We start from the raw sequence: 24,723 nt of genomic DNA, 5'->3' as shown, positions 1-24,723 counted from the left end.
TACAGTGTAAGTTAGTCAAAGGTTTTCTTGCATATTAAAATTTATGACCACATCTCCACTTTAACTTATCTATATGCCAAGTTTCGCACAAATTGTTAGAAATTTCACTAATAAATAATTGATTTCAATATTAAAAAGAGATCCCCCCTTACCCCAGAGATTCAGACGTGTACAGTATGCATCTTACAAACTCAACCACTCACAGAAACACAGCATCCAGTTCATAATTCACCCCAAAATCAAAAGAAAATAAGAAATTACATAAACTGAGGTCTACTTTAAAGATCATAAACATTATTTGCATTGCAACATTATTTTTGTGACAATTAGGCACCCCCTCCCAAATTCTCTAGATTGAAAATATAAATATATGAAAGGAAAAAAACATAAATATATAACCGTTAAAAAAGGCATTGCTGTGATTGCTTGTGAGTAATAAAAAAATTGTTTTCCATTTTCTAAATAAAACAAATTCAGTATAACAAATACTATCATAATAATAAGTTGTACCTTAAAAAAAAGGATTAAAGTAAAAAAATATATTGAATATAGTGTTTTTTTACATTACAAATTATATACATATATATAATTTGTAATGTAAAAAATATTATCTTATGTATTTAAAAAGGACAGGGCTGTTTAATTGTCATAATATATATATATATAATATATATATAATATTATATATATATATATATATATATATATATATATATATATATATTATATATATATATATATATATAATATATGTGAATGGACCTAAAATAGGTTTACTGTCTTTATGCAAGATTGCAAAAGAATTTCTATGCAGTTGCTAAGATGTTCAAACTTTGCTGTAGAGTCTTTAATCAAACCTAAAAGAATTCTTTTGATTATGGGGTGCAGCATAACCTGAACACTTTTGAAGATTCAAACACTCAAAGATAAGTTGCACACAAAAAAAAACAAACTCCTTTCAGCAGGAAATATCTATGCCTTTTTTTCCCCCTCAACCACCTCTTGTTTCTCCTCTCCTTCTGCAAACCTATTATTGTGAACTCTCTCACCTCTAGCTATAACACAGTTGAGAGTTTCTGGACTGGGCAGCCTGGCATTCTCACCATGAGTTTGTTTCCACTCACATACACACAAACAGACATCTTAAGGCAGGCCAAGTGAGCCACCTCTCACTGTCAGCAGCTATTGTACTAGCCTCATGTATTTCTGTCCTGATTCACACACACAATGTTCTGTATGGTGCTCTACCAATACTCCAATGGAGCGTCAGAGGCCTTCTTAACACCAGACAATCAGGTTTTGCATTTACATCCTGTTCGGATGTGGTAAAAAGTGGCCACTCCCTCCACACTAAGTGTAGGGTGGTACACGAGAGGACACGAGAAATGTCATTCATGTCTGCAATGAACTTGCAGTGATACAGGTTAAAGGGCAAGTGCTTTTGTGCCGGCCGCTCTGAAAATTCCCTAAATCTGTTGCGCTGGTGTTTGTGTGTGTGTTCAGTCCAGCTTCTCCAGAACAGAGGGCACATAGACTAGGCTGAGCTCGCTACCAAAGTCACAGACTATGGCGGCATTGTCCAGAACCAGGAGCTGCCTGACGCTCTGACCTTCACTGCTCTGGCCCAGGTACACCGTCTGTAGCAGGTCCCCATAGTTCAGGTCCCAAAATGACACGCAACCTTGTCCTCCCGTCACCAGCAGGCTTTCAGAGATCACCCCTAGACTGGCCCCACAGCCCACCTCCTGAAACGGAGAGAAAGACATAAGAAATATTATTTCATTAATAACAAATCACAATATGCTGATTTGTTGATGAAATCCTGCAGTCCTAATTCTCATAATTACACACCTGTTGTATGGAGTACAGCTTTATGCCTGTGCTACGGTCCCAAATGCAAATGAGGTCATCCAACCCACTGCTAATGATACAGGAAGTTGTGCAAACCAGTGAGGTGACATCACCACGGTGACCATACACATGGCTAACTCGGCTGCCTGTTAGGACATCCCACACGCAGATGGTGCCGTCTTGGCCCCCACTGGCTAGAACCATGGTCTACAACATAACACAAAAAAAAATTGTGATGGGACAATTTATCAACACTTTTTTTATTTGCCAAAGTAAATGTAATTATTTGTAGAGACAATCTCCATCCATCTATTCATCTATCCAACAAACCATCTATCTATCTTTATGTCTACCTATCCATCCATCCATCCGTCCATCTAACCATTCATCCATCTATCTGTCTACCATGTGTTCAGTTAATTCACAAATACTGTAAATCAGAAACATGAATGGCAAAATTGCAGGTGTCTATGTGTGATCTAGTGATGTGATTCTGACCTGGTCTATGTATATGGCAGTTATACCACCTGAGTGGCCCTGCAGGGTGAAGAGGCAACAAGAGTCTTCCAAACGATACACCTATAAAAGAAAAATAGTTAAAAAACACCCAATTAAAGCATGAGTTAACTGTAGGTTTGCACAAAACCTGTGCCCACAGGAAGCTCTGCAGATTTCCAGAATCTGAACTCACACAGTTCCACACAACAACCTTATATTAGCATTAAATTTTTTATATCCAGTAATGCCTTCAATAACCAAACTGTTGCATTATCTGCCCTATTTAAGATATTTTAGCAATTTTAAAAACATTCTAATGAATTCTGAAGATTTCTACATGCTTGATGTGTGTGTGTGTGTCATGGCCCTTACCCTGACTGTATGGTCCTGGCTGCCGGTGACCACTCTGCCAGCGGCAGCTTTGAGCACAGTGATGGGCTTCTGGTGAGCACACTGCACTGAGCGTGTCAGCTGACAGCTGATCACATCCTCGCTGCTGTAACAGGGGGAGGGGGGCAGACTGCCTCGGCCTGGAGGTCCTAACACACAAAATCAGGAAAAATGCTTAAAACGCCTCTATATTTTAGTCCTCCACTTTCACTGTCAGTGTTTATCTTCCTGTATTTAAGGTTTCCATGATTTCTGATCCAAAGAATTTCCATGACTTTTCCTGAAGGTTTTGATTACTTGATCAGTATTTTTAAAAATCATTTTATAGAAAATATAGACAAAAATTCTAGCTGAAATAAATAAATAAAAATGTATATTCACAAAAAAGAAAATTTTCACTTTCCTGACTTAATTTATTTGAATGACATTTTTTGATTATTTTGACATGACTCACCACGATACTGCAGCAACCCAAGAGGCTTGGTGATCTCCACTGTGAAGAAATCCAGTGAACCATTTAAACGAGCAGCCACAATTCTGCAATTGAAAATATCCCCATTAGCAGGAAAACATAAGTCCGGTGGTTGGGCGTGAAATGAGTGTGGCTTATATATGAGCTTCACGTTGTTATGAAATGCACCTGTTATTGAGAAAAGCCAAGGCAGTGATTCCAGATACTCCATCTTCATTGCTGCACCGTAATGATCCCTCTACTGCATCCCACAGCTGAAGCAAGAAAATAAGGACATCATATTAATCACACTGATAGATCAATATGTTATCCTTATAAAAGCCCTCTCTGTCTCTCACCTCCAGTTTGCCACTGCTGCGGCCCGTAGCAATGAGGTTCCCCCTCAGCTCCATGGCCCACACTGAACTGTCCCAGTCGCCATTATTCTGTGGGGGGAGCTCTGGGGGTAACACAGGCTGGTCCCCGAGGCTACGTCGCCTTTGTTGTGAAGCTGGAGGAGAAGGAGGGAAGGCAAGTGTTGGCGAGGGCTCATGCTCCTGGTACGCTTTCTCCACCAATCCCCCGAAATCAAAGCCAGAGCTGCTTAAAGCCTGAGATGGGGGCGACAACCCAAAGTTGGTGTCGATGAGAGGGGTGAGGTCCGGCTGGTCCCCAAACAGGGCAGGGCGTGCAGGGGTGGTCCGCCTCCTTATTGGGAAGATATCTACATCTTGTCCTCCTACAGCTCCTCCTCCTGGTTCCCGAAAGTCTGCCCCCAAGAGGCTCTCGGCCTCACAAGCACTTATGTGATCCCAGCCATCACGGTGCTCCCAACAACCACTGCTGCTGCTCCTGCGCAGACTAAGAGTGGATACACATAAGTTAAAATACAAATAATGAGTACTCATTTTAAAAAATGATGAGAATATATACTGTATTTTAAATATACAACAGCGTATACATATATTTTACATATTAAATTTATTAGGGGCCGTAGAGTGGGTGCAGGTCTGTTTAATTGAGTTTATTCATTTCCTTACCCGTTGTTGGGTATGACAGTAAGACAGTCTCCTGTCTGTGCGTCCCACACACGGATGTGTCCCACCAGACAACAACTGGCCAGCAGCATGCCATCACTGGCCAGACACTCAATGTCCTGGGAAGAGATGCCAAATGTAATTTTATATATCTCAGAGTGCATTTATGGAAACATGTCAGTGCATGACAATTCCGATTCTCACCATGCTGTGGCCTCTCAGCAGCAGAGGGGAAATTTCACTGATTGGTGGCGAGTAGCCGTACTCGTCGCAGGGCAGGTCTCCACGGCGACGGCGACCATGGGGCACCCCATTCTGCCCATAGTTCCGAGGGCAGAGCACACGATACAGACAGAAGAGTAAGAGAACTAACACCACACCGGCGAAAAGTCCAAGAGCTGCCACCCTGAACAAACACACATATTACAATAAATTATGTCAAATAAAATAATAAAAAAGACATTAGTCTAAACAATGCCAGATGGGGGAGTGTTTGAGAAACCTGACATTAAACACTCCTTATTTTTTTTCCATATCTGTGTAGTGCCCTACTGACACAGACACTACACACTTCATCTTTAATGAATGGGTCAATCAATCAATTTCAAAGTTGGCATACGAGCATGAGCCCCAGCAAAACAAGTCTCTCTTGAAATTCCAGTCCACCCACCTCCAGGAATGGGAACTCAAAGGTAAGGATCCAGAAAGTTGAACAACATCTGAGCATGTGCACACACTCTTGATCTGTCCTCACAGGGTAAATACAGCACAGAAAACAAGAAACGCAGGCATGGGGCCAAAGGAAGAATTAGGTAGAGCAAACTGACCTACATCCAACTGATGTGTATCTAACAACCATAATGGCCTCATAGATAAGAATGGGGCCTTGGAACAATGACCCTGAACACCACAATCTGAGTGTGTTTAATTGTAAATGAGAGAGACTATTGTTTGTCTCTGCAATCAAGATATTTGGATCTCCAGTGTGTACTAGTATGAGATACGTAGTTAATCAGTGACAGTTTTTCCATGTATAAATGAAGAATGCAAGTGTTTGTTTCTTTAAAAGAATATTTTGACCATGAGGTTTAAATCCTTGACATTTGTTCACAGAAAGACCAAAAAGGAAAGCTGTAATACACGTGTTCTGAGAAAAGTCATTGAGCAACTAGATTACCAATGATTGACTACTGTCTGATCTATAAATACAACATGGTGAACAAAAGAACAAAAAAATTCCATTCTTATTCTAACCACCCTGTGGTGAACACCCAAATAGCATAGGTGTTTTATGACAGAGGTTTTTTTTTTTTTTCCTGTAACACGACAAGGCTGGTAGAATTTGTTTCTGAGGTGTCACTTACAATTCTTGCTGTAAGTTAAGTTATAACTAGAATTACACAATAAAAAAGGGAATTAGTTTACATTTTCTTAATGGGCAATATATTTGCCCACTGAAAATTTTAAGGCAATATGAATAATAAAAAATGTAAAACAACGCTATACCATAATGTATAGTATGCTAAACATTTATGTCATGCTTCAATCCTATAGCAACTTCATAAAGAAATAAATCATTTAAAAATTTGGGGTCAATATAATTAATACTTACAAGACATTAATACTTTTACTCAGCAAGGATGCATTTAAATGATCAAAAGTTACAGTAAAGTACAAAAATTCTATTTCAAATAAATGCTGATCATTTGAATGTTCTATTCATCCTATCATAGTTTCCACAAAAATATTAAGCAGCTCAATTGTTTCCAACTGACAGTAAGAAATGTTATGTGAGGACCAAACCAGCATATCAGAATTATTTCTGAAGAATCATGTGACACTGAAGAAAATCCAGCTTTACCAACACAACAATAAATTACATTTAATTATATTAAAGTAACAGTTTAGTAATTTAATATATATTTCAAAATTAATGTTTTTACTGTATTTTTGGTTTTTATTAAATGAAATAAATAATAAATAAATAAAACTAAATAAACAAAAACAATAGGAAAGCAGGAATGTGTCTTTGTGGCTTCATTTCTTAAACATCTAGTGCACTGTTGTCCAAGCTATGGTTAATTTATTATAATAATTCAAACTGAATTAGTGACTGCATAAGTGACATTTATAAAAGCAGGTAGAACACCCAAACGTGTGACACTGACTTGTAGAGTGTGAGGTCTGTCTGCAGATCGGAGGTCTTGATGCTGGGAGGAGGAGCGTGGTGTGTATCCTGGGGATGGCGTGTGTCTATGGCCTCTTGTGGGCTTAGATGGAGCGTGACGGGGATGACTGGAAGAATGCTGATGTACCTGAGGGCAACAGACAGGGGCTTATGTATGTTACACAAAAGACAAAATAAGATGTTAAGAAAGGGTCAAAACCATATCATCAATCAAGAAATGAGAGGTTAGCCCACCTCTTTGCAAGAGTGATATTATAATAGCTGAAGAGTGAGGGCCAGTGGCGGAAAGACAGCCGCCTCCATAGCTCCTCATCCTCAGGGCCCCAAGTGATCTGGGGGCTGGACACAGGGGCAACTTCTGGGTGGGCTGCTCGGTGACCCTGGGATTGGTTTTCGGGTAGAGGAGTGGGTTCAGGGGCAGGAAGCACGCTCAGTGTGCTGGTTGGGTCTCCACCAGGAAACACTGGAGCAACACCCAGGTGAGGAGGAAGCCCCGCCTCCCCAAGAGGGCTCTGCTCTGACACCTGGGCAGCAAGGAAAGTCCTCAGACCAGCAGGGTCCGTGTAGACCAAGATCCCAATCCAGATCACAGTGCCAACCTATTAAATAAATGGACAACACATTCAGATAAAATAAAACATTCTTTTATGCTTTCTTTAATATTACAATTGTGATTGGCACTAGCTTTCAGCTCAAAATGTCGCAATGAAACTTTGAAGGGCGTAATTTTTACCATGATGATTCTCTGTGCCAGGCGAGTGCGGGCTAGGAAGTACACCACCCTGAGCCTCTTGGGCAGGCGGAGGTTCCGGAACGCAGGAGCCTGCAGGGTGATGGTGTGGGGAGAAGGGCGGGGTGGCGGAGGCGTCTCTCGTGGACGTAAAGGGCCGGGTTTAGGTGGCGGCATACCCGCTTCAGCCGGGAGACGCCTGTTCAGATCTGCCAACTGTTTATTTAGAGACGTGAGAATTGAGGAAGGCGATACAATAAAAAAAAAAGAACATTCCAGATACTCAAATGAAGCAATGATGATTCATGTATTTTTTTAATGGAACTGTAAAAAAAAATTCTAGCATGTTCTCTAGGTGGGTGGTTCTCACCTCCATGCGGCGGATGTCAATAGACAGCACAGTGGTGAAGAAAAACATCTGCAGGAAGAAGTCGGAGACCAGACCGACCACAGCAAACAGACAGAACTCCTACACACATAAGAAAAAGGGGGAAGTGTACAACTACCACCAAAAGCAGATCATATATCCGAGTTATTTGCAAGAGCATCACCTGAATTGCTGGTACAAATGTAAAGTATCCAATGAGGATTATGCACAGTTCAGTGGCCATATTCTTCATGATGGACCAGCTCTCATTGCTTAGACCTAAGACAGAACAAAAAAATAAAAAAAATGAAAATACAGACCTTTGCCAGAGTAGGTGACATTTAATTTGGTCTAATGTTCACATCCCATACTTTTAAAAAATTTCAAAATGCACAAGAGGTTTCTAAGCACTAAGTGCTTAGTACTGAATGGGACAGGAAAATTGAGTGCACATATTTTAACAGTGCAGATGATTGCATCATCTCTGACCTTGAGCAATACGCAGCTTGACTTCAAGGTCGACAGGCGTTGACACAACAGACTTGGTGAGGACAAGGACATTTTCCAAACCAATTACCACCACAAGGTAAGGGAAGATTTCCCTGCAGAACAGCAGAAGGCAAAACAAATAACATATTGAAAATCAATCAAAAACTAACCAGAATTTTTTTTTAAATAATGTCTGATGTGAAAATAATATATGCCACTGTTAAAAAAAAGAACAAAAAAAAAAATGAATGTGAGGAACGAGAGGAGATAGATCATTATTTATGATAAAATCAGAAAACAGAAAAATTTACTCTAGTGTTCTGTCATTAGCTGAATACTTGACCTTCCGCAGCCCTGTTGTATCTTGGATAAACATGGAGTACACATGTGGCCTAGATAATGTGGATGTATTGCCTGCAGCCTAGTGTCCTAGTGAACAACATCAAATTTGTTTGGACAGCTTGAGCTCATACCACTGTGACTGTAAGTCCATACATGCAACCTTACAGGCTGGAGGACGACTATCCCTGCCCACTCAAAAACTTACTGGCAATATAATTCCCCTAAACTGCTATCATTATTATTGACGTCTGGTTATACATCAACCTGCTCAGATATCAAACAGTGACATTTTAATTCCTGAGGGATTAAGTCTATAGAAGCCCTGTGATACTGATGCATAGAATCATTCTAGTGGCATGAATGAAGGTGTGTTTTGGCTGAGCTCCTACCCTCCGTTCAGCGTGGGTGTCAGGCCAAACAAGGTGCAGAGTCCCACAGACATGAGCAGAGAGCTGAGAACCGTCACCACAGCAGCCAGCGCCAAGCCCCATTTGGATTTCACCATGTCAATCTTTCCTGTGAAGTGAGAGGCGGGAATTACCAGAATTATTTTTGTCAAGAGCATTTTCAACGTCACTGAGCTCTTGAACAGCCATACAAAATATGTGAATATGTGAATTCTTGATGCTGAACGTGCTGTTCTGAGGATAATCACCAGACCAGACTGAAACGACCTTTTGCGAAAGCTCAGTCAGAAACCAAACAGCTTTGTTAATCTGAAAGCTTTCTGCTGCCAATTTACTGCTTTTCTCAGAGGAAAAATGTCCAGGTTCAACACTCTGTAATGTTACTTCCTAATAATTTAAGAAATCTATGGAATGATAAATAGAGAAAGAACAATGAAAACACTATGAATATTCCCATTTCTGGCAAGCACTATATCTGCAATCATTTTGACTGTGCCATTCCCATGAATATAATAAGAGTAATGGACACAAATCAAAGGCTCAATAATATTACATTAGCATAATTCACTACAGCATTTACAGCAATTTTCAATACATCACACAAAACCAAATTTTTTTTCGAGGCATAAACAGAGATGTGTGCATATAATCATCCAACATAAGAATATAAGCACTGTTGATAGCTCTTTGTTGATCTGTGCAAATATATTCACCATGAAGGTTATAGAAACTAAATGCACATCAGATACTTCTGAGAATATGTGGCCCTTTAAATAAAATATTTATGGAATCTTCTACAAATATGTTAAGAGAACATCACCTATTGTTTCAAAATCACAGACATAGAATGACACTCTGTTCTAACTCCAAGGTCAGAATGTAACAACACATATTCCACAACCAGGAGGTCTGTAACACAAAACCAAGAAAAAAATGCTTGTGCACTACAGTTCAAAAGTTTGGTGATTGGTAATATTTCTTAATTTTTATTTTTGCTTTTTTTGCAAGATGTCTCATGTTTACCATAGATGCATTTGTTTGATTAAAAAAAAAAAACAGTAATATTTATAATAACAAAAACATTTCTTCTTCTTATAATTAATGTTGAAACTGTTGTGCTGATTTATATGTTTCTGGAATTCATGATACATTTTTTTCCAGTATTCTTTAATGAAAGTCGAAAGGACCAACACTGATTTGAAATAGAAATCATTTTTAACATTACAAATGTCTTTACTCTCATTTTAATGATCAATTTACAGCATCCTTGCTAAATAAAATGATTAATTCCTTAAAACAAAAATTGTACTGACCAGGAACAAGAAAATGAATGACACAGAAAATGTGTAGAGATGACACTTACGGGTGGAGAAGTAGATATAAGCAAAAAGGATGATGTAGGTGGTGACTAGAGGGATGAGCTCAGCGATGCCAATCTCCTCTTTGAAATGGACGTGCACCATGTGGTCTTCCCGCAGAGTGCAGTTCGCTGAAGGATGAAGCTGTTTCAGACGTGCTCGGAGACTGGCTACAAATCTGTCCAAAATCACACACACAGAGGAGATATTAAACATTTTTGTAAACTATGACTGGTTCGCTACAAACAATATTAAAACCAAAACTAGATTTTTACAATATCTAGAAAATGCAACGCCTGTCCACAATTAATTCCAAATATTACAAAATCTGACCTTGCATCATAGGAGCTTAGTGCAATTGTGATGGTGTATGTCACCACCCTCTTCTTGCTGTACAGGTTTACACCCGTCTGCTTCCCCGGGACACCAAAAAGTAAATCTAAAAATCACACAGAGTAAAAATGGGGTGAGTGAGTGCACAGGTTCCTAAACAAAGCATGGGTAACTTTTAATATGAGCATAGATTAAATTGTATTTATGCAGATTCCTGCCTTTCAGAGTGGCTGAAGTATGAAGGCCTTTGGGTTCATGTTGGTGGACTGTCTTCAGGAGGTCTGGATCTGCATCAAACAGGTCACGCCGATTCTGCCAATAGTTGCCAGGGGATACCAGCAGGCAGCCGTGCTCTGGAAGGACCGCCTGCATGCGCCGCAACCCTGGCAACAGGTCCGTCACCTGCAAACACAGCGTCTCCAAACTTCTAAGAAAAGAGAGACGTGAGGAAAAATGGAAAGAATGAGGTTAAGAAATGTGTGGTACAAGCGTGAACATAAACAGTTTGAAATCAATCCACATAAGCTAATAAATCAGGGTGGGAATCTTAGACCTGTCTGTGTAAACGTGGTTTCTGATCTCCTCCAGAACACTGAAAACACGCCCAAGGGGAGAGCGGAACACGTCCACAGGAACCAGACTGTTGTCCCATGGTGAGACCGCTGCCTTGACCAAGACCTGCTGGATGTAGGCCACCGGAGGACCCCGATACTGCAAGAAAAGCAGCATTTTTAGATGAATAGTGTCAGGTCTTCAAAAGAAACTAAACTTTTATATTTTCAGTGGTGCTTGACCAAGCTATTTTCATGATGATAATTATTGGATGAGAATCCAATAATTCCCCAAAAAGGCTACATATTTCAAAATTGTTATAACATAAACTACCATTCAAACATTTAGGGTTGGTAAGATTTATTTTTTTATGTTTACCAAGGCTGTATTTATTTAAATAATAATAAAGTAAAACTATTTTTAGCATTTTTAACTGCAGTGTCACATGATCCTTCAGGAATCATTCTGATTTGGTGCTCAAGTAATATTTACTATTATTATTAATGTCAAAAACAATTGTGCTGCTTAATATTTTTGTGAAAACAATGATACATTGTTTTCAGGATTCTTTGGATATTCTATGCATAATAATATTAATTTCTTTCAAAATAAAAATAAAATAAAAATATTAATTTCTTTCAAAATATTTGTATATAGTTGTATATTGTTCTATAGTTTTTATTTTTATCAGATTTTTGAGGTTATTTTTTTTTCTCTTTTATTCATTGGATGGGGTCGAGTAGTCTCGTACTCCAGTGGTGAACTCGACAGGCCCTGTTCCTGGCAGAGGCAGCTTCAGCAGAGGGTAACTGTAAAAGAAAGCATGGTTAAAGCATGGAACAACAAATCAATTTTTTTTTCAAAGAACTGCATTCCTCACAGACACGGTACCTCCAAATGAAGGAATGGCCTTCTCATGATGAAGAGCCCATACAAGATCCATAAAACAACATATTTGAATGAAAAGGGCGATAAGTATGCAAAGTGGTGTTTTTGTATTTTTACTGACAATTTTATAGCATTCAAACAGTCAGTCACAGGTGCAGCAAGAGTGAACTAAAAAAAAAATGATTGCTCAAGACCCACAATACTGCCTGCAGTACAAACACTGAAGGACTGGTAAACTCTCCAGATGGATGATCAAACCAGCTCCTACTTCTCACAAAAGGAACATCTGTCCCTCCCCTTTAAAGTGCTTGAAAAGCCCTGAATATCCCCCACCTACAACAGCAGTGTTAAAGAAAGGAGCACAGACTGCTGGGAATAAGGTTTAAAACACATGACACTGCTGACATCAAGAAAAACAGAAGGCTGGTGTTTAAAATACACTACACCTGGAATCTCTGAGTGTGCTTTCCTTAACATGGCTCATCCTTCTTTAATGGCTTAAATAAGTTTTACTGAAGAACCGTTTTATAAAGGATAACTACTAAATATTCCTTTCAGGTAAGGGTCTTAAATGGATACATTTTTTGCCTATTGTTTTACTTAATTTTCTTAAACTAACCCTAATCGATGAGCACACACTTTCTCTGAAATGAGAATTTAAAATTATGAGAATGAGAATATAAAAAGCAATTATTATATGAAAACACCTGCAAGCATGTAAGGAATTTAGTAAATTTTGTAGGCCAAAACCCAGAAACGAGTTAGCATTTTAGAACATTTTAGAACCAGGGTAATGTTAACTTCTTCAAAAATACATCACTGCAGCACTGTATGCCTTGCCCCATAGAAGACGTTCATTGTAAATGCATTAATGTATATAAAAACTGAGGGAGAAATCAATATAATTTTGTGTGGTTTTGTGTGCTTAATTTGTGTTCAATTCAGTATGTTCTTTTATTATCTGTCTCGAGGCGGAGTCAAGCTATTCTGTGAAACTGCCCAGTACCTTCTCTTCTCTAGCTGAGAAAGAACTCAGATGTCCGTAGTGGCAAGTAGCTGCCACCTTCACAAAGCCTACTTCTGTTCCTCCAGGCAGCTGTAGACACTGGGCTGTTCTCTGAGAGAAATGTTCACACACTCACTCTTTTCCACATGGATTTTGCCCCTTTTTTGAAGCGTCAGAGATTTAATTCACATTTTGCTGACGGAGGCTAAAAGAAAAGGCATGAGAAAAGCGTTCAGTGCTCCACTTTTGTGCTTGTGCTACACACAGTCCTCCTGGCACAATCTTGCTTTCGAATCAAACTGTGCAAAACAACTGACCACAAGCCAGCTTCCTTCCCCTGTTGCCCTCTCTCACACCCGAAAACACCCCACTTACAGATTTGTACGGATAAGCTGCTTTTCCTAACCCACAGAAGTACATAAAGTACTTCAACTTTGACAGAAGCCATCAGAGCTGTGGCCTAGTGGCCATTGTGTCCCTGATTAGTTTAAATCTCGCTCCAATCCCATTACTTCCTGTTTGAATCAAACATTATGACTGCAGACTCACCAGCAGGTCAGGATGCTGGCAGATGTGAAGAGAATGATGGGAACTGGGTAGGAGGCGCATAGCAGGCCGTGCCGGTAGAAGGCGGCCGAGATGTTCTGCCGAAGCCGCTCTCTCACCGTCATCCTGGGGGGAGGGGTCAGCTGATGGCCATCGAGTCTGCGTGTGCGGCCAGGGCGAGGGCACCCGCGGGCATCCAGGGATCTGCGCAAACAAGCATGTACATAACTACTCTTGGATCTCATTCATTGTGATGTGAAAGATGTGTTTTTTCCTCTTACCGATAAAACCCAAAAGCATTTTTAGCACTTTAGAGCACATTGTGCATATTAAAAGCATTATCTTTATGCTTATATATAAACATAGTAGATTATGGCAAGCTTTATTGCTATTCATCACCAACGGTACAAAAACATTCACATGCCAACATAAAACTTATGTATTATGATTCTGACATGACATGAGCCAGCAGATGATACATAAAACCAACCAGAAGCACTTAACAAGATTCAATTTATTAAAATGAGTTAATAAATTAATTACCATATACAACATTTTATAGCATTTATTAATTATGTTAATGTTAACGTATAAATACATTATTGATCATTGGTACTTGGTAAAAAAAAAAAATTGGTAAAAAACTAACTTGAATGAATACAACATAAATGTGTTATATGCACGCTACCAAAAACAATATTAAAATTTGTATTCAGCAAGGATGCATTCAACTGATCATTTAAAATTAAAGACATTCAAAAAAAAATTTAAAAAGATTTCCATTTTAATAAATGCCTTTCTTTTGAACTTTTTAATATTCATCAAAGAATCTTGAAAAATATGTCACTGTTTCTACAAAAATATTACTAATATTAAAGAAATATACAAATGGAACTAAATTAGCATATAAGAATGATTGCTGAAGGAACATGTGACACTGGAGGCTGGAGTAATGGCTGCTGAAAAGTCAACTTCCAAGCAATCACAGGAATAAATTACATTTAAAAATACATTAAAATAGAAAACAGTTCTTTTACATAGCAATAATAATAATTCACAATAATAGTGTTTCTATAATATTTTTAGTCAAATAAATGCAGCCTTGGTGAACATAAGAGACTTCTTTTAAAAATCTTACCAACTCCAAAATTTTTGAATAGTAGTGTAGACATTAAAACCCCACCTAGATTAACAAAATACTAAAAGAGTCTTGTTCATGGTTAGTTTATAATACCCAAATGCAGTAAATAATGTTAACCTTACTGTAATGCATTACCAACCAAACAAACCCCTTAAACACATCTCTGCCAAAAGCTAGCAGATCATTCTTTAGAAAACATATCTGTCAGAATTAACCTTTTGCCCAGAGGTAGTTTCTGGACTTTCAAACTCTGAAACCAGAGGGTTCAAGGTTTATACTGGCGCTCTATGGTTTACAAAGAGCTCTTTTTTTGTCATCGGGTGCCCCTGTGACTACACCGCAGATCACAAACTCATGCATTTCTATAAATATTATATAAACAAGATGACACATACAGCCTCACAGAGTGCTACACATGAAATACTCAAGTTTCATAAAACACATGATGCAAGAAAAAAAAAAAAACAGACTGAGAAAGAACTATGATGTGCCAAAAAATAACTGATTTTAATCAAAGCAAAGGTCAACAACTTTAACATGATGATATCAATGCGATGTTAAGTTTTTATAAGATCCAAGTGCCACTCTCCTTTCAAACCAGCAATGCAAGCTACTATTGGCAGATATTTCAAGAGATATGCTGAGATGAGTTGTAGAAATTTCACCAAAAGGATCAAACTGAACCTTCAAATGCCTTAAATGAATAGTTTATTTAAAAATGAAAAATCTGTCATATACTCACCCTCATATCATTCAAAAAGCTTTCTTCGGTAGAACACAAAAGGAGAAATGTTCAAGTTTGTGCTGGTCACCCTTTTTATGCAATTTTAATTCATTTAATAAACACATTTTTAAAATGATCAATATATATATATATATATATATATATATATATATATATATATATAATATATATATATATATATATATATATATATATATATATATATATATATATATATATATATATATATATATACATACATACACATATATATACAATATTGCCAAAGCATCAATAGACACAATAAAAGCAGTAACAATAAGAATAGAATTAAAAATAAAAATAAAATTGTCAGTAATTGTATAAAAATAACAACAACAATAATTTGTAACAAAATAAAAATGCTTATTTAGATTTTGTGGTCAACTAATGAATAACAAACTTTTATAAGACTTATAGAACAGTAGTCATAAGAAACACTTATATGATACTTTTATTATTTATGTGCATCCTTCCTGAAGCTCGAAAGCCCAATTTTTACAGCATTTAATTGTATGGAAAAGATCAAACAACACAGACCTGTTTATTCACCGTTAAAATGAGAGTCGTGCACATTTGAAAGACATGATGAGAGAGAGTGAATAAATTAATGATGAAAGAATTTGCAATTTGGGGTCAATTATTCCACTTTTAAGACTCAGTTTGACACAGTCTCTCTCTTTCTCACTACTTTTCTCTCTCTATTGCTGAATCTGGAAGATTTTCAAAAGAACAGAGTCCAGAGACACCAGTCTAAAAATCCTGGAAAAACTGCATGGAAAAAGGTAATGACTTTAAATTAGTGAGGGAACGTGCAGGTGCAGGCTGATAAACACGTGCGGCTGACAGACAGACAGACCGGTTTGTGCAAAGCCACCCTGTTTGACAATTTGGTGACACAAGAACCTGGTAACTATCATGCATGCTGGGATACAACTTTAGAGTGAAACACAAAGTTGCTGCTTTGGACAGAACCATCAAAACAATTACAAAAAGTTCAATATTAACAGCGCATGTCATATTTTCTCCCAGCAATGCTTTTATTCATATAGAGCACTGAAAATACACCACTTTAATATCGGTTTCCAAAATGAAGGCATATAAAAACTACAACTCTGACATTAAATGAAAACATCAAGACCACCTCATGTATTAAAAAAGACTGAGATCTAGGTGGCTTTAAACTTAAGACAGTCAAACTTCTACAGTCTCTGCTCCACTGTAAATTATCTGACTTTAAATCTACTAAACAGTCGGGGATATCAACCTGCTCTTATTAACTTCCCCCAAAAATATCTTTCGAAATCAATACCAGAGTAAATTATTAAAAAACTCAAAATAATTAACTAACACAACAAAACCTGCATATAAGCCAGAAAGGTTTATTTAATAGACATATAAAACAATACTGTGGTAGTACCACGGTATAGTGATGTTTGAGAAGGTAACACCATTTTTTAAAAACAATATAACTTATGTTACTTCTCATAATACCTTGGTACTTTTAGGGTATTGAGAAAACTAAGGTTACGTACTATATTGTAATAGTACAACGCGCGGTGCTCAGTCTGATGCAATTCCACGTTTCAATTAAACTATAAATTAGCTGAGCTGAAATCAGTCCAAAAGAGCTAAAGCGAACAGTCACTGAACTACATATGAATACAGTTCTGCATTAACTCTGTTGTCTGCACTGTCCTGCATTCCATGCTTTTTAAAATCCATTAGATATTATTATCTTTGTGTAGTGCAAGGAGATGAAACTGATGCACGTTTCCATGACATTAACTTTAGCCGAGCGGCTAACGCTTAAGCATTAGCAACAGTTCATGTGTAAAGCACCTGTCAGTTTTATTTGGATTAACTTGACATATAAATAAAACACATCAGCCTAAAACTACGCATTTGTGGCGGTGTTCTGACGATGTGTGCTACCCACTCAGAGTGTGCTAACTTCTGTTAAAAAGATAAGTTAGGTAAAGTAAATTTAACTTAGCACAAATCGATAGCGAAAAAAAGCTACCTATCAGACTGTGCTACCAGCATCTTATTCGTTTGGTTTGAGGCTTTTTTTAATGTCCATACCTATCCTAAACCTACTAGTCCACACCTACCCTTACCCTAAACTTACCCTTAAAACAATGCAAAAACATTTTCGGTAGCACAATCTGACAGGTAACTTAACGTTAGCATGTTTCATCAGTACTGCGGCAAGCTATAAATTATACATCTATCTAGGAAGCGCTTTGGCTACATGTTACTGGACCAGCTAACAGAAATACAGAGTAACGTACTATGGGCCTGCCGTGCTTCTAAAATGAACTAATTCAGTAATACATATGCACACAAACCAAAATAAAAGCTCTCAAATCATTGCTTACCCTAAAGACAGGTTCTACCTTTCCTCTCTGGGGGCTTGTTTTAACGGTGAATCGGCTCCTGTTGAGCTCCAGCAGTCTGGTGGATGTAAGTCTCTACTGTTCTGCCTGCATTATGTCAGCTACTGTAAGCCACTCTCCAACATGACCCCTCAACTTCAACCTCCAGCGGAATAAATCTGCAGCGTCAAACTACGACCTCTATGGGCCATAACAGGAAATGTTAAAGCTCTAAAACGCATAATACTGCGAACTCTACTGGCCACAAGGAGAAACGAAGCAGAATATGGCGTGAAGAAGATAATTTCTTCTTAAATTGAATTATCTGGTTTGTTAAAGGATAGTGATTTGTTTGCATTATATGAACCCCATGTATTATAATGTAAGGAAAATTCGCAGTTGTAATTATTTGCTTGCAGGTGAATTTAAACACAGTAGTCCTTTAGAAGCACTGATGTGTGGGACATTGGTTGATTACTTTAGTTCAATTTATTGGTTGATTACTTTAGTACAATTTATCCTTTAAAGAGAGGATAGTACGCTTTTTTTGTTGCAGTACACAGTTGAGTGTAATATCTTCTAGAGCGACATTTTTCGCTACGCGTTTTAACAGTCCCTGGTGGTCTAGTGGTTAGGATTCGGCGCTCTCACCGCCGCGGCCCGGGTTCGATTCCCGGTCAGGGAACAAAATCTTTTTATGACGGCATATTTTTAAACATGATTGTTTTATAAACGTATAAACTTGAAGTCTACCTGTTACTTACAGAAATCTGTTTGGAAAATGCCTGTTTTAAAGCTAGAAAGCCGAGATCCACTTGGGGGCCTCGGCAAACATCTAATGGGGCAGAAGGTGACTTATAATTATTCAAATTAACATATTATTAAAATATTAATAACACGTTTTTTCACCCCCCCCCAAATATTTTATTTTTGTTTCCAAAATTTTGTTTATAAAAGAAAAAATATTTAAAACAATCAACTTTGTTGTAATTATAGGCAAAATATTAGAGGAATTTTGGAAAATAGGCTTTGCATCTGTTTGACAAATGCTGGGTTTCTATTCAAAAAGGTTTAGAACTGCCCCACAGATCCCATTAAAACAGTTTAAACTCTAACAAAAACTTTGAAGAACAACACCATCAAGTGGCAATTGAACCTTAGTCTTAAGAAACATTTTTCTATGAAAAATCAATTTATTTCAAAATAAACACACATCTTTGTTTCTATTTTGTTTTTAAGTTTTTGTGATGCATTATAATTGAGCAATATGACTGATGATAACTGATATACTGGTTACTGAGGTCAGTGTATACAACAGAGGTCAACCCAGGTCTTATCAGAGAACCAATCTAACACTGACCTGCAGGTATGAGTAACATCTCAAATTAAGAGATATGTTTGTTCCTTATGACTTGCATTAAAAATATAAGAAAGAAAATGCACATATAAAGTATATTTACAAAAAATCTTATAGAAATGAGAGCAAAACAAAGATTAAAAATGTTTTTTGCTCTTTACACATTAGAAATTAAAATTAAAATCCCAAATTCCTTTGTTAAGCAGAACACTGAAATGGAAGCTGACACTGCCAAATATTTTATGTTGAAATACAATAACAAACCAAACAATTAATTTCTAAATAAGTTTTTTTTGCACTCAGCATTTAGGACCTAAGAAATGAAACTCAGCACTAATAACAGGTGAGACCAATCAAACAATGAAATCTTCCTAAATATTGCATACAGTATCATGGCAACAACATGTCAACGGTAATGCAGCTGCAGGCCATGACAACTTGTGGGCTTACTGACACAGCCAAGACATTCAAATATGACTGTCAAAATGCAATATAGTGACTGTGTATGGCTATGTGCCATTAAAAATAAGGACAAAAAGGGTCACTTTAAAAATGTGGCATTTTTCAACAACCAAAACCACCCACGTCATTCACTGTCAAATGAAAACATTTTAACTTTAGAAAATACTTTTTTAAAATACAAAAAAGCAGAATTTGCTGGAGAGTTGAGAAACCTTATATAAAATTAAAATAAAAACTACACAATAATGAACAGTGTAATGAAAACCGAGTTTTCTACACGATCTTCATCCTCGCTGTCCTTTTAAATAAGGCATTTTCTTCCCTTCAGGATATCAACTGAAAAACAAGAAAATCACCCATTATAAAAGCTACAAACTGACAAAATCAATTCTAAAACACTGGTTTAGTATTTTGGAGGTACTTACACCTTTAACTGTCTCCCGGATGAATTCCTTTCTGCTGCTCAGATCAAAGTCAGGATACTTGTCATAAACCTACAGTGAAGAGGAAGTTCATAAATAATAAGTATCTGGAAACTTTTCAGGATGTCAAACATTAGTGGAACATATCTATATCTATTGTAATGAACTACACCTGTGCTAGGACTCCTGCATCAACTCAAGAGGAACTGATTTCATGCATTAAAAATCACTGGACTTCAGTTGGTTACATACAATTGCAAAATGGATCAGAAAAGCGAATATGCATCTAAAGTGAAACACCTCATTAGTTTAAGGACACCATTCAGTTTGATATTATGTTAATGCAATGACATTCACACATTCAAAGTATCGAAAAAGCCACTGTAACCCCTCAAAAAGCCATTTTGTCCCGATAAATGCTTTGAAATAACATACTTGTCGGGTAATCTGCTTCATTGTAACTTCCTCTAAATTGGCATTTTTCAAGAGATCCTTGATTGCCTCCTTCAACTGTTCTTCAGTTGGTGGTTTTTTAACCATCTTGATCAATGGCTGATCATCATCAGAGCTTTCACTTTCATCTGGAAGAAAAATACAGCATTTCAAACTCAGACCAAAAAAAGGACAATTTTTAGATTTTAATTTCTGGTCTTGCATCTTGAAGCATTTGCTGCATTATTACCCTTGCTCTTGCTTGCTTGCTTTTTCCTTCGGTTGCTGCTGCTGTCAGCCTTCTTGGTTTTTGGGACAGGCTTTGCTGGAGCTTTCCTCTTTGTTGCAGGTTTCTTTTTTGTCTAGGAAATTTGTGAATTGAATGGTCAGTTAAATGTAGTTTCATAGAAGTGCACGGTCACAACAGCAGTTAAGAAAATCAGATGGAAAAACTGAACACATTTCTGGGGCATCTGCAGATCTATAAATCAAAAGTGCTACAAAAGTTGTACTTGTTCTTATGGTGTCATAAATGAAATCTTGCTATTTCAATTCAAAACTCTTTGCACAGATATAGCAGTTTTCATTGTCCAGTTCAGCTTTAAATTAACTAATTGTTCATTAATGCTTGACTTAATCAGCAGACCAAAACAACAAGCTCAAATAGCTTGAATTTATTTGAATTATGCGTCAAATTTTCTAAATTATTACTTATTACTAATAAGTGTTTTTGTCTAACCTGTTTTGCATTCTTGTTTTCATGAACGTCTTGGTCACATTCATCTGATGCAGTCTGTTCTGACTTTTCAGATTTCTTTGTAGACTTTGTGGTTGAAGATTTCTTCTGAGGAGGAGATTTCTGCTGATTTGCGGACACAAAATACAAGCAATTTACAAATAGTAAGACTGTCAATATATTGCCTGAAATGTAAAACGATAAATGTGGAGAATGTATTTTAAAATCTTTGTCGCATTTAGAACAAAAAACTTTTCACTCACTTCTTCCTCCTTGCTGTCCTCTTCAGGAGCATCATCATCATCATCATCTTCCTCTTCCTCTTTATCAGAAAATTTATCTTCACTGTCTTTATTTTCTTGATTTGCTGTTGCAGACTTCACAGTGTCCTTACTGTTCTCTTTACCCTCGTCGTCATCGTCGTCATCATCATCATCACTACTGGAATCAGTGACAATGGGTTTGGACTTCCCGCTTTCTACTTTTTTCTGTGTCTTTTTACTTTTAGATGAAGACTTTTCTCTTTTGGCATCTTTGGTCGTCTTCTTTTTCTTCTTTAGGACAGGCTGCAGACAGTAAACACAGCAAAAGACAAACTCATGAGACATTTTACCCAAAATATCCAGTATTACATTGGGTGTAAAGTGACATAATAAGTTGCATTGTTATTATTCAGACCAAAAAAAAAAAAGAAAACTCACCTTTCCTGAGTTGGTTGGACACGTAAGAAATTTCATGATCCTCTCTGAAAGAATAATTTGCGTTCCGGACCTCTCCAGATCAAGAGTCTGACAAATGGTTCTGAGTTGTTCCTTGTGAAGCCTGCCAGACAGAAAAACTTAATTATCACACCCACTTTAAACCAATGACAACTAGAAAAAGATTTGACTTGATAAATAATTATCCGGGGACCTCTTGTGGAGTTGACATGGAATAAACCACAGGACAAAAATTGGTCTGTCAATGTCACTGTCAATAATACCTATCAGAGCACACATAAATTGTCCCTTCATCCCTTTATTTACCACTGATGTGTAAATATATTAAAGAAAGAAAAAAAAACATCAAACCAGTTAAATGGACTACCTTTTCACCTTCTCCATTTTTTTGCTGTAAAGGTCACTGTCCTCCCCAAAAGGAAATCCATTAAACAGCCGAAGATTTTTACGCAGTGTTGATGCCTGTAAGAACATCAAGCAGCATTATTCAGTTACAATCTGTAATCTAACAATAATCTGCAGTAACATATGCTTTTGGCCATTACTGTGTTAAATGAGTTCTGAAACTAAACCTTACAGTTCCCGGGCGATCGTATACAATCTTATGCAGAGGTTTGAGCAGAGGCGCTTTAAGTTTTCCGATGGAGTGATTAATCCGTGCAATGTCTCCCAGTTTGGCGCCGCTTCCTGTGCTCTCAATCTTTGGCTTTTCCTTCGGTTTACTCATCAAATCAAGTCTCTGGATTATTTTTTTCTCCCGTTTTCCTTCGAGAATTTCAGGTTCGACTGCAAAGACAATTAAAAGAACATTACAGAAAGACAAAAACTGTAACTTTTGAGCGGGAAATCGGGTATGATTTAATATATGACCTGAAAAAAAATACACAAAAACTCAATACAAAGTAATGATACTGTAAGTTTAATGATCCTTCTAATCAAAAACAATATTTCTTGAAATAAAAGCTTTGCCATCAAATGCGGATGTGAATTAACTTACACAATTTGGGTTTAGACCTGCTTTTAGGTTTAGGGCTTTCTGATTTATCCTGCTCTGTATCATCCGATGGACTCCTCTTCTTTTTCTTCCTCTTCTCCTCCTTTTCTTCTTTTATTGAATTTTCATCCAAAGGAACATCCTCTTTCTCGACAGCTTCCATTTTTTCACTCATGATCTCAGTTGCACCCTAAATTAAATGGATTAAAAAGACACGTCGCGGTGCTATAATCGTCGAATTCAACAGAATACTATTAGTAGACGTGTTATTACTAATATAAGTCCCATACACAACAGCTCCATTCATCGCCTTTTAATCACATTATCAATAGTGCGCTCTTGCTGCAGAACGAATTTGGCGCGTGTTTGTGTCTCAGTTGTATAAACCCCAGATACAAACCTTCTGCGTGCTAACAGACTAGGAAAGTACGATCAAGGTGAGGTAAACTATGTGAAAACGGTGGTAAACGTAAATTACACAATCAGACGTGAGAGAAAATAAACGTTTACTCATACATAAGCTGGCGACTCAAAGCTTTTAGGCGGCGGGAGACTGATAGCGCAGCAGAATAGCATATTCGTCCCGCCTACTTGCTCACAAAAACACAATTACAGTTCCTTTTGCAACAAATCGTGGTAAGTCCTGTCTCCGTGTACGTGAAAATAACATTGAGAAAAAATGTTACAGACTGTAAAACCGCAATAAACCTCATGGGCTCATACTTTAATACATATACTCACTGTACGTTAGTGTTGCTGTTGCTGCCAATTGGTCGCGATGGAGGTGCGCAGTAAACATGGCGTTTGAAAAGAGAGGGCGGGCTGTCACGTGACCACGCGAACACAAAAACCTATTCATAGGTTCCATGTGACGTCACCATAGACTGTATAGGACGTCACACAGCGGTGCGTTTCAGAAACTTTTATTTATATGATGATCTACTACCTGTTCTTTTTTCAGTTTTTTTTTTATTTTTTTTTTTATTTTTTACTTGTATTATTATTTATATTATACTGTATATATACTTATTTATTTATTTGTTGTAGTTTATATTTGTTCAGTACCTTTATATTATATGTTGGAACTCAATTAATAATAATAATAATAATAATAATAATAATAATAATAAAGATTTTCGTTTCAGTGGGCGGAGCATATATGAATATTCATGAGATTCCACGACATACGAGTGGAACCAGGTTGAACTGAGAATATCAGTTCACTCTCCTTGTATCTCAGCAGGTTTAATGGGATATTTAAAAAAAAAAAAAAAGTAGATATATTTACAGCGTTGCACAAACCTATGCCTAAACTACATTTGTTCATAATTTTGCCACAGTTTATAATATAATTTTAGTAGTCTGCACGTTTTGAGCAGTCGTCACTGACTGAATGATCGCAGACATTCAGCACACTTAAGCTAGTTTTATAAATTACTTTGATTTCAGTTCGTTGTGCTGTAGCTTGCAATGCTTTTAAATTATGTCTGGCAGCTGAAATAAACTTGTATTTGTGGACTCATAGTTTTTCATCTATGCTGGTGGGATTGTTCTTATACTGTTAGGCTTAAGCTTTATTTACAAAATGAAAAGGAATCTAAGACCACTCACACAAGCATGAAAGTGTTCCTTTAATAAGTAAAATTTTGGACTAAACAAAATTGTATGGACAAAAGTTTAAAAGTAGCCTACATTCGGTAAACTGTAAATGAGAAAACAAATACAAGAAGATCTCAACTTCTCTTCAGTGTCTCATGATCCTTCAGATCTTCTGATCTGCTTCACAAGAAACATTTCTGATTATCATCACAGTTGAAAAAAGTTGTACTACCATTATACAGTGACAGGATTCCTTGATGAATAGAAAGTTCAGAAGAACAGCATTT

General features: G+C 37.2%; 2 protein-coding genes and 1 non-coding gene across 6 annotated transcripts; 1 reads left to right on the top strand and 2 right to left on the bottom strand.

Moving 5' to 3' along the window:
• Nucleotides 1-731: 731 nt before the first annotated feature.
• On the bottom strand, nucleotides 732-13,636 carry LOC109081629 (SREBF chaperone). Its single transcript, XM_042772991.1, is given in 22 exon segments — nucleotides 732-1,745; nucleotides 1,852-2,058; nucleotides 2,350-2,430; nucleotides 2,722-2,888; nucleotides 3,194-3,276; nucleotides 3,380-3,465; nucleotides 3,550-4,051; nucleotides 4,231-4,346; nucleotides 4,432-4,633; nucleotides 6,396-6,542; nucleotides 6,650-7,014; nucleotides 7,149-7,361; nucleotides 7,516-7,614; nucleotides 7,697-7,791; nucleotides 8,002-8,114; nucleotides 8,733-8,859; nucleotides 10,114-10,286; nucleotides 10,442-10,547; nucleotides 10,660-10,868; nucleotides 10,995-11,195; nucleotides 11,686-11,802; nucleotides 13,437-13,636. Coding segments are annotated over 22 exon segments (3,777 nt in total). The 5' UTR covers nucleotides 13,559-13,636; the 3' UTR covers nucleotides 732-1,499.
• Nucleotides 13,637-18,328: 4,692 nt separating this feature from the next.
• trnae-cuc lies at nucleotides 18,329-18,400 on the top strand. The gene has a single exon. It is a non-coding gene; the product is annotated as a tRNA-Glu (tRNA).
• Nucleotides 18,401-18,888: 488 nt separating this feature from the next.
• On the bottom strand, nucleotides 18,889-23,690 carry LOC109105444 (protein DEK-like). 4 transcript variants are annotated; one of them, XM_042772989.1, is made up of 11 exons: nucleotides 23,579-23,690; nucleotides 22,841-23,027; nucleotides 22,421-22,629; nucleotides 22,211-22,305; nucleotides 21,826-21,946; nucleotides 21,388-21,690; nucleotides 21,128-21,250; nucleotides 20,639-20,750; nucleotides 20,392-20,537; nucleotides 19,960-20,028; nucleotides 18,889-19,870 (listed from the first exon to the last, which is right to left on the bottom strand). In XM_042772989.1, exons 2-11 carry the CDS (start codon nucleotides 23,010-23,012, stop codon nucleotides 19,859-19,861), a joined length of 1,362 nt encoding a protein of 453 aa, XP_042628923.1. In that variant the 5' UTR covers nucleotides 23,013-23,027; nucleotides 23,579-23,690; the 3' UTR covers nucleotides 18,889-19,858. The 4 variants fall into 4 exon arrangements, with proteins under 4 accessions (XP_042628923.1, XP_042628922.1, XP_042628921.1 ...); XM_042772988.1 differs by lacking the exon at nucleotides 23,579-23,690 and adding an exon at nucleotides 23,354-23,554 and having other exon boundaries at nucleotides 21,128-21,247; XM_042772987.1 differs by lacking the exon at nucleotides 23,579-23,690 and adding an exon at nucleotides 23,354-23,553.
• Nucleotides 23,691-24,723: the final 1,033 nt, after the last annotated feature.

This window comes from Cyprinus carpio, chromosome A16 (assembly GCF_018340385.1).
Source record: "Cyprinus carpio isolate SPL01 chromosome A16, ASM1834038v1, whole genome shotgun sequence".
Lineage (NCBI taxonomy): Eukaryota > Metazoa > Chordata > Actinopteri > Cypriniformes > Cyprinidae > Cyprinus > Cyprinus carpio.
Note: the sequence above shows the minus strand (reverse complement) of the source record. Positions and strands in the feature narration are given on the sequence as shown.

Bases quoted from the DNA above. Each gene is read 5' to 3' on its own strand.
- LOC109105444 (XM_042772987.1), bottom strand. From the start codon at position 23,413: ATGCTATTCTGCTGCGCTATCAGTCTCCCGCCGCCTAAAAGCTTTGAG. The intron at 23,028-23,353 runs GTATGAGTAAAC...CATTTAATTTAG, and splicing joins GCTTTGAGTCGCCAGCTTAT to GGTGCAACTGAGATCATGAG. The intron at 20,751-21,127 runs GTTAGACAAAAA...CAAATTTCCTAG, and splicing joins AAAACAAGAATGCAAAACAG to ACAAAAAAGAAACCTGCAAC.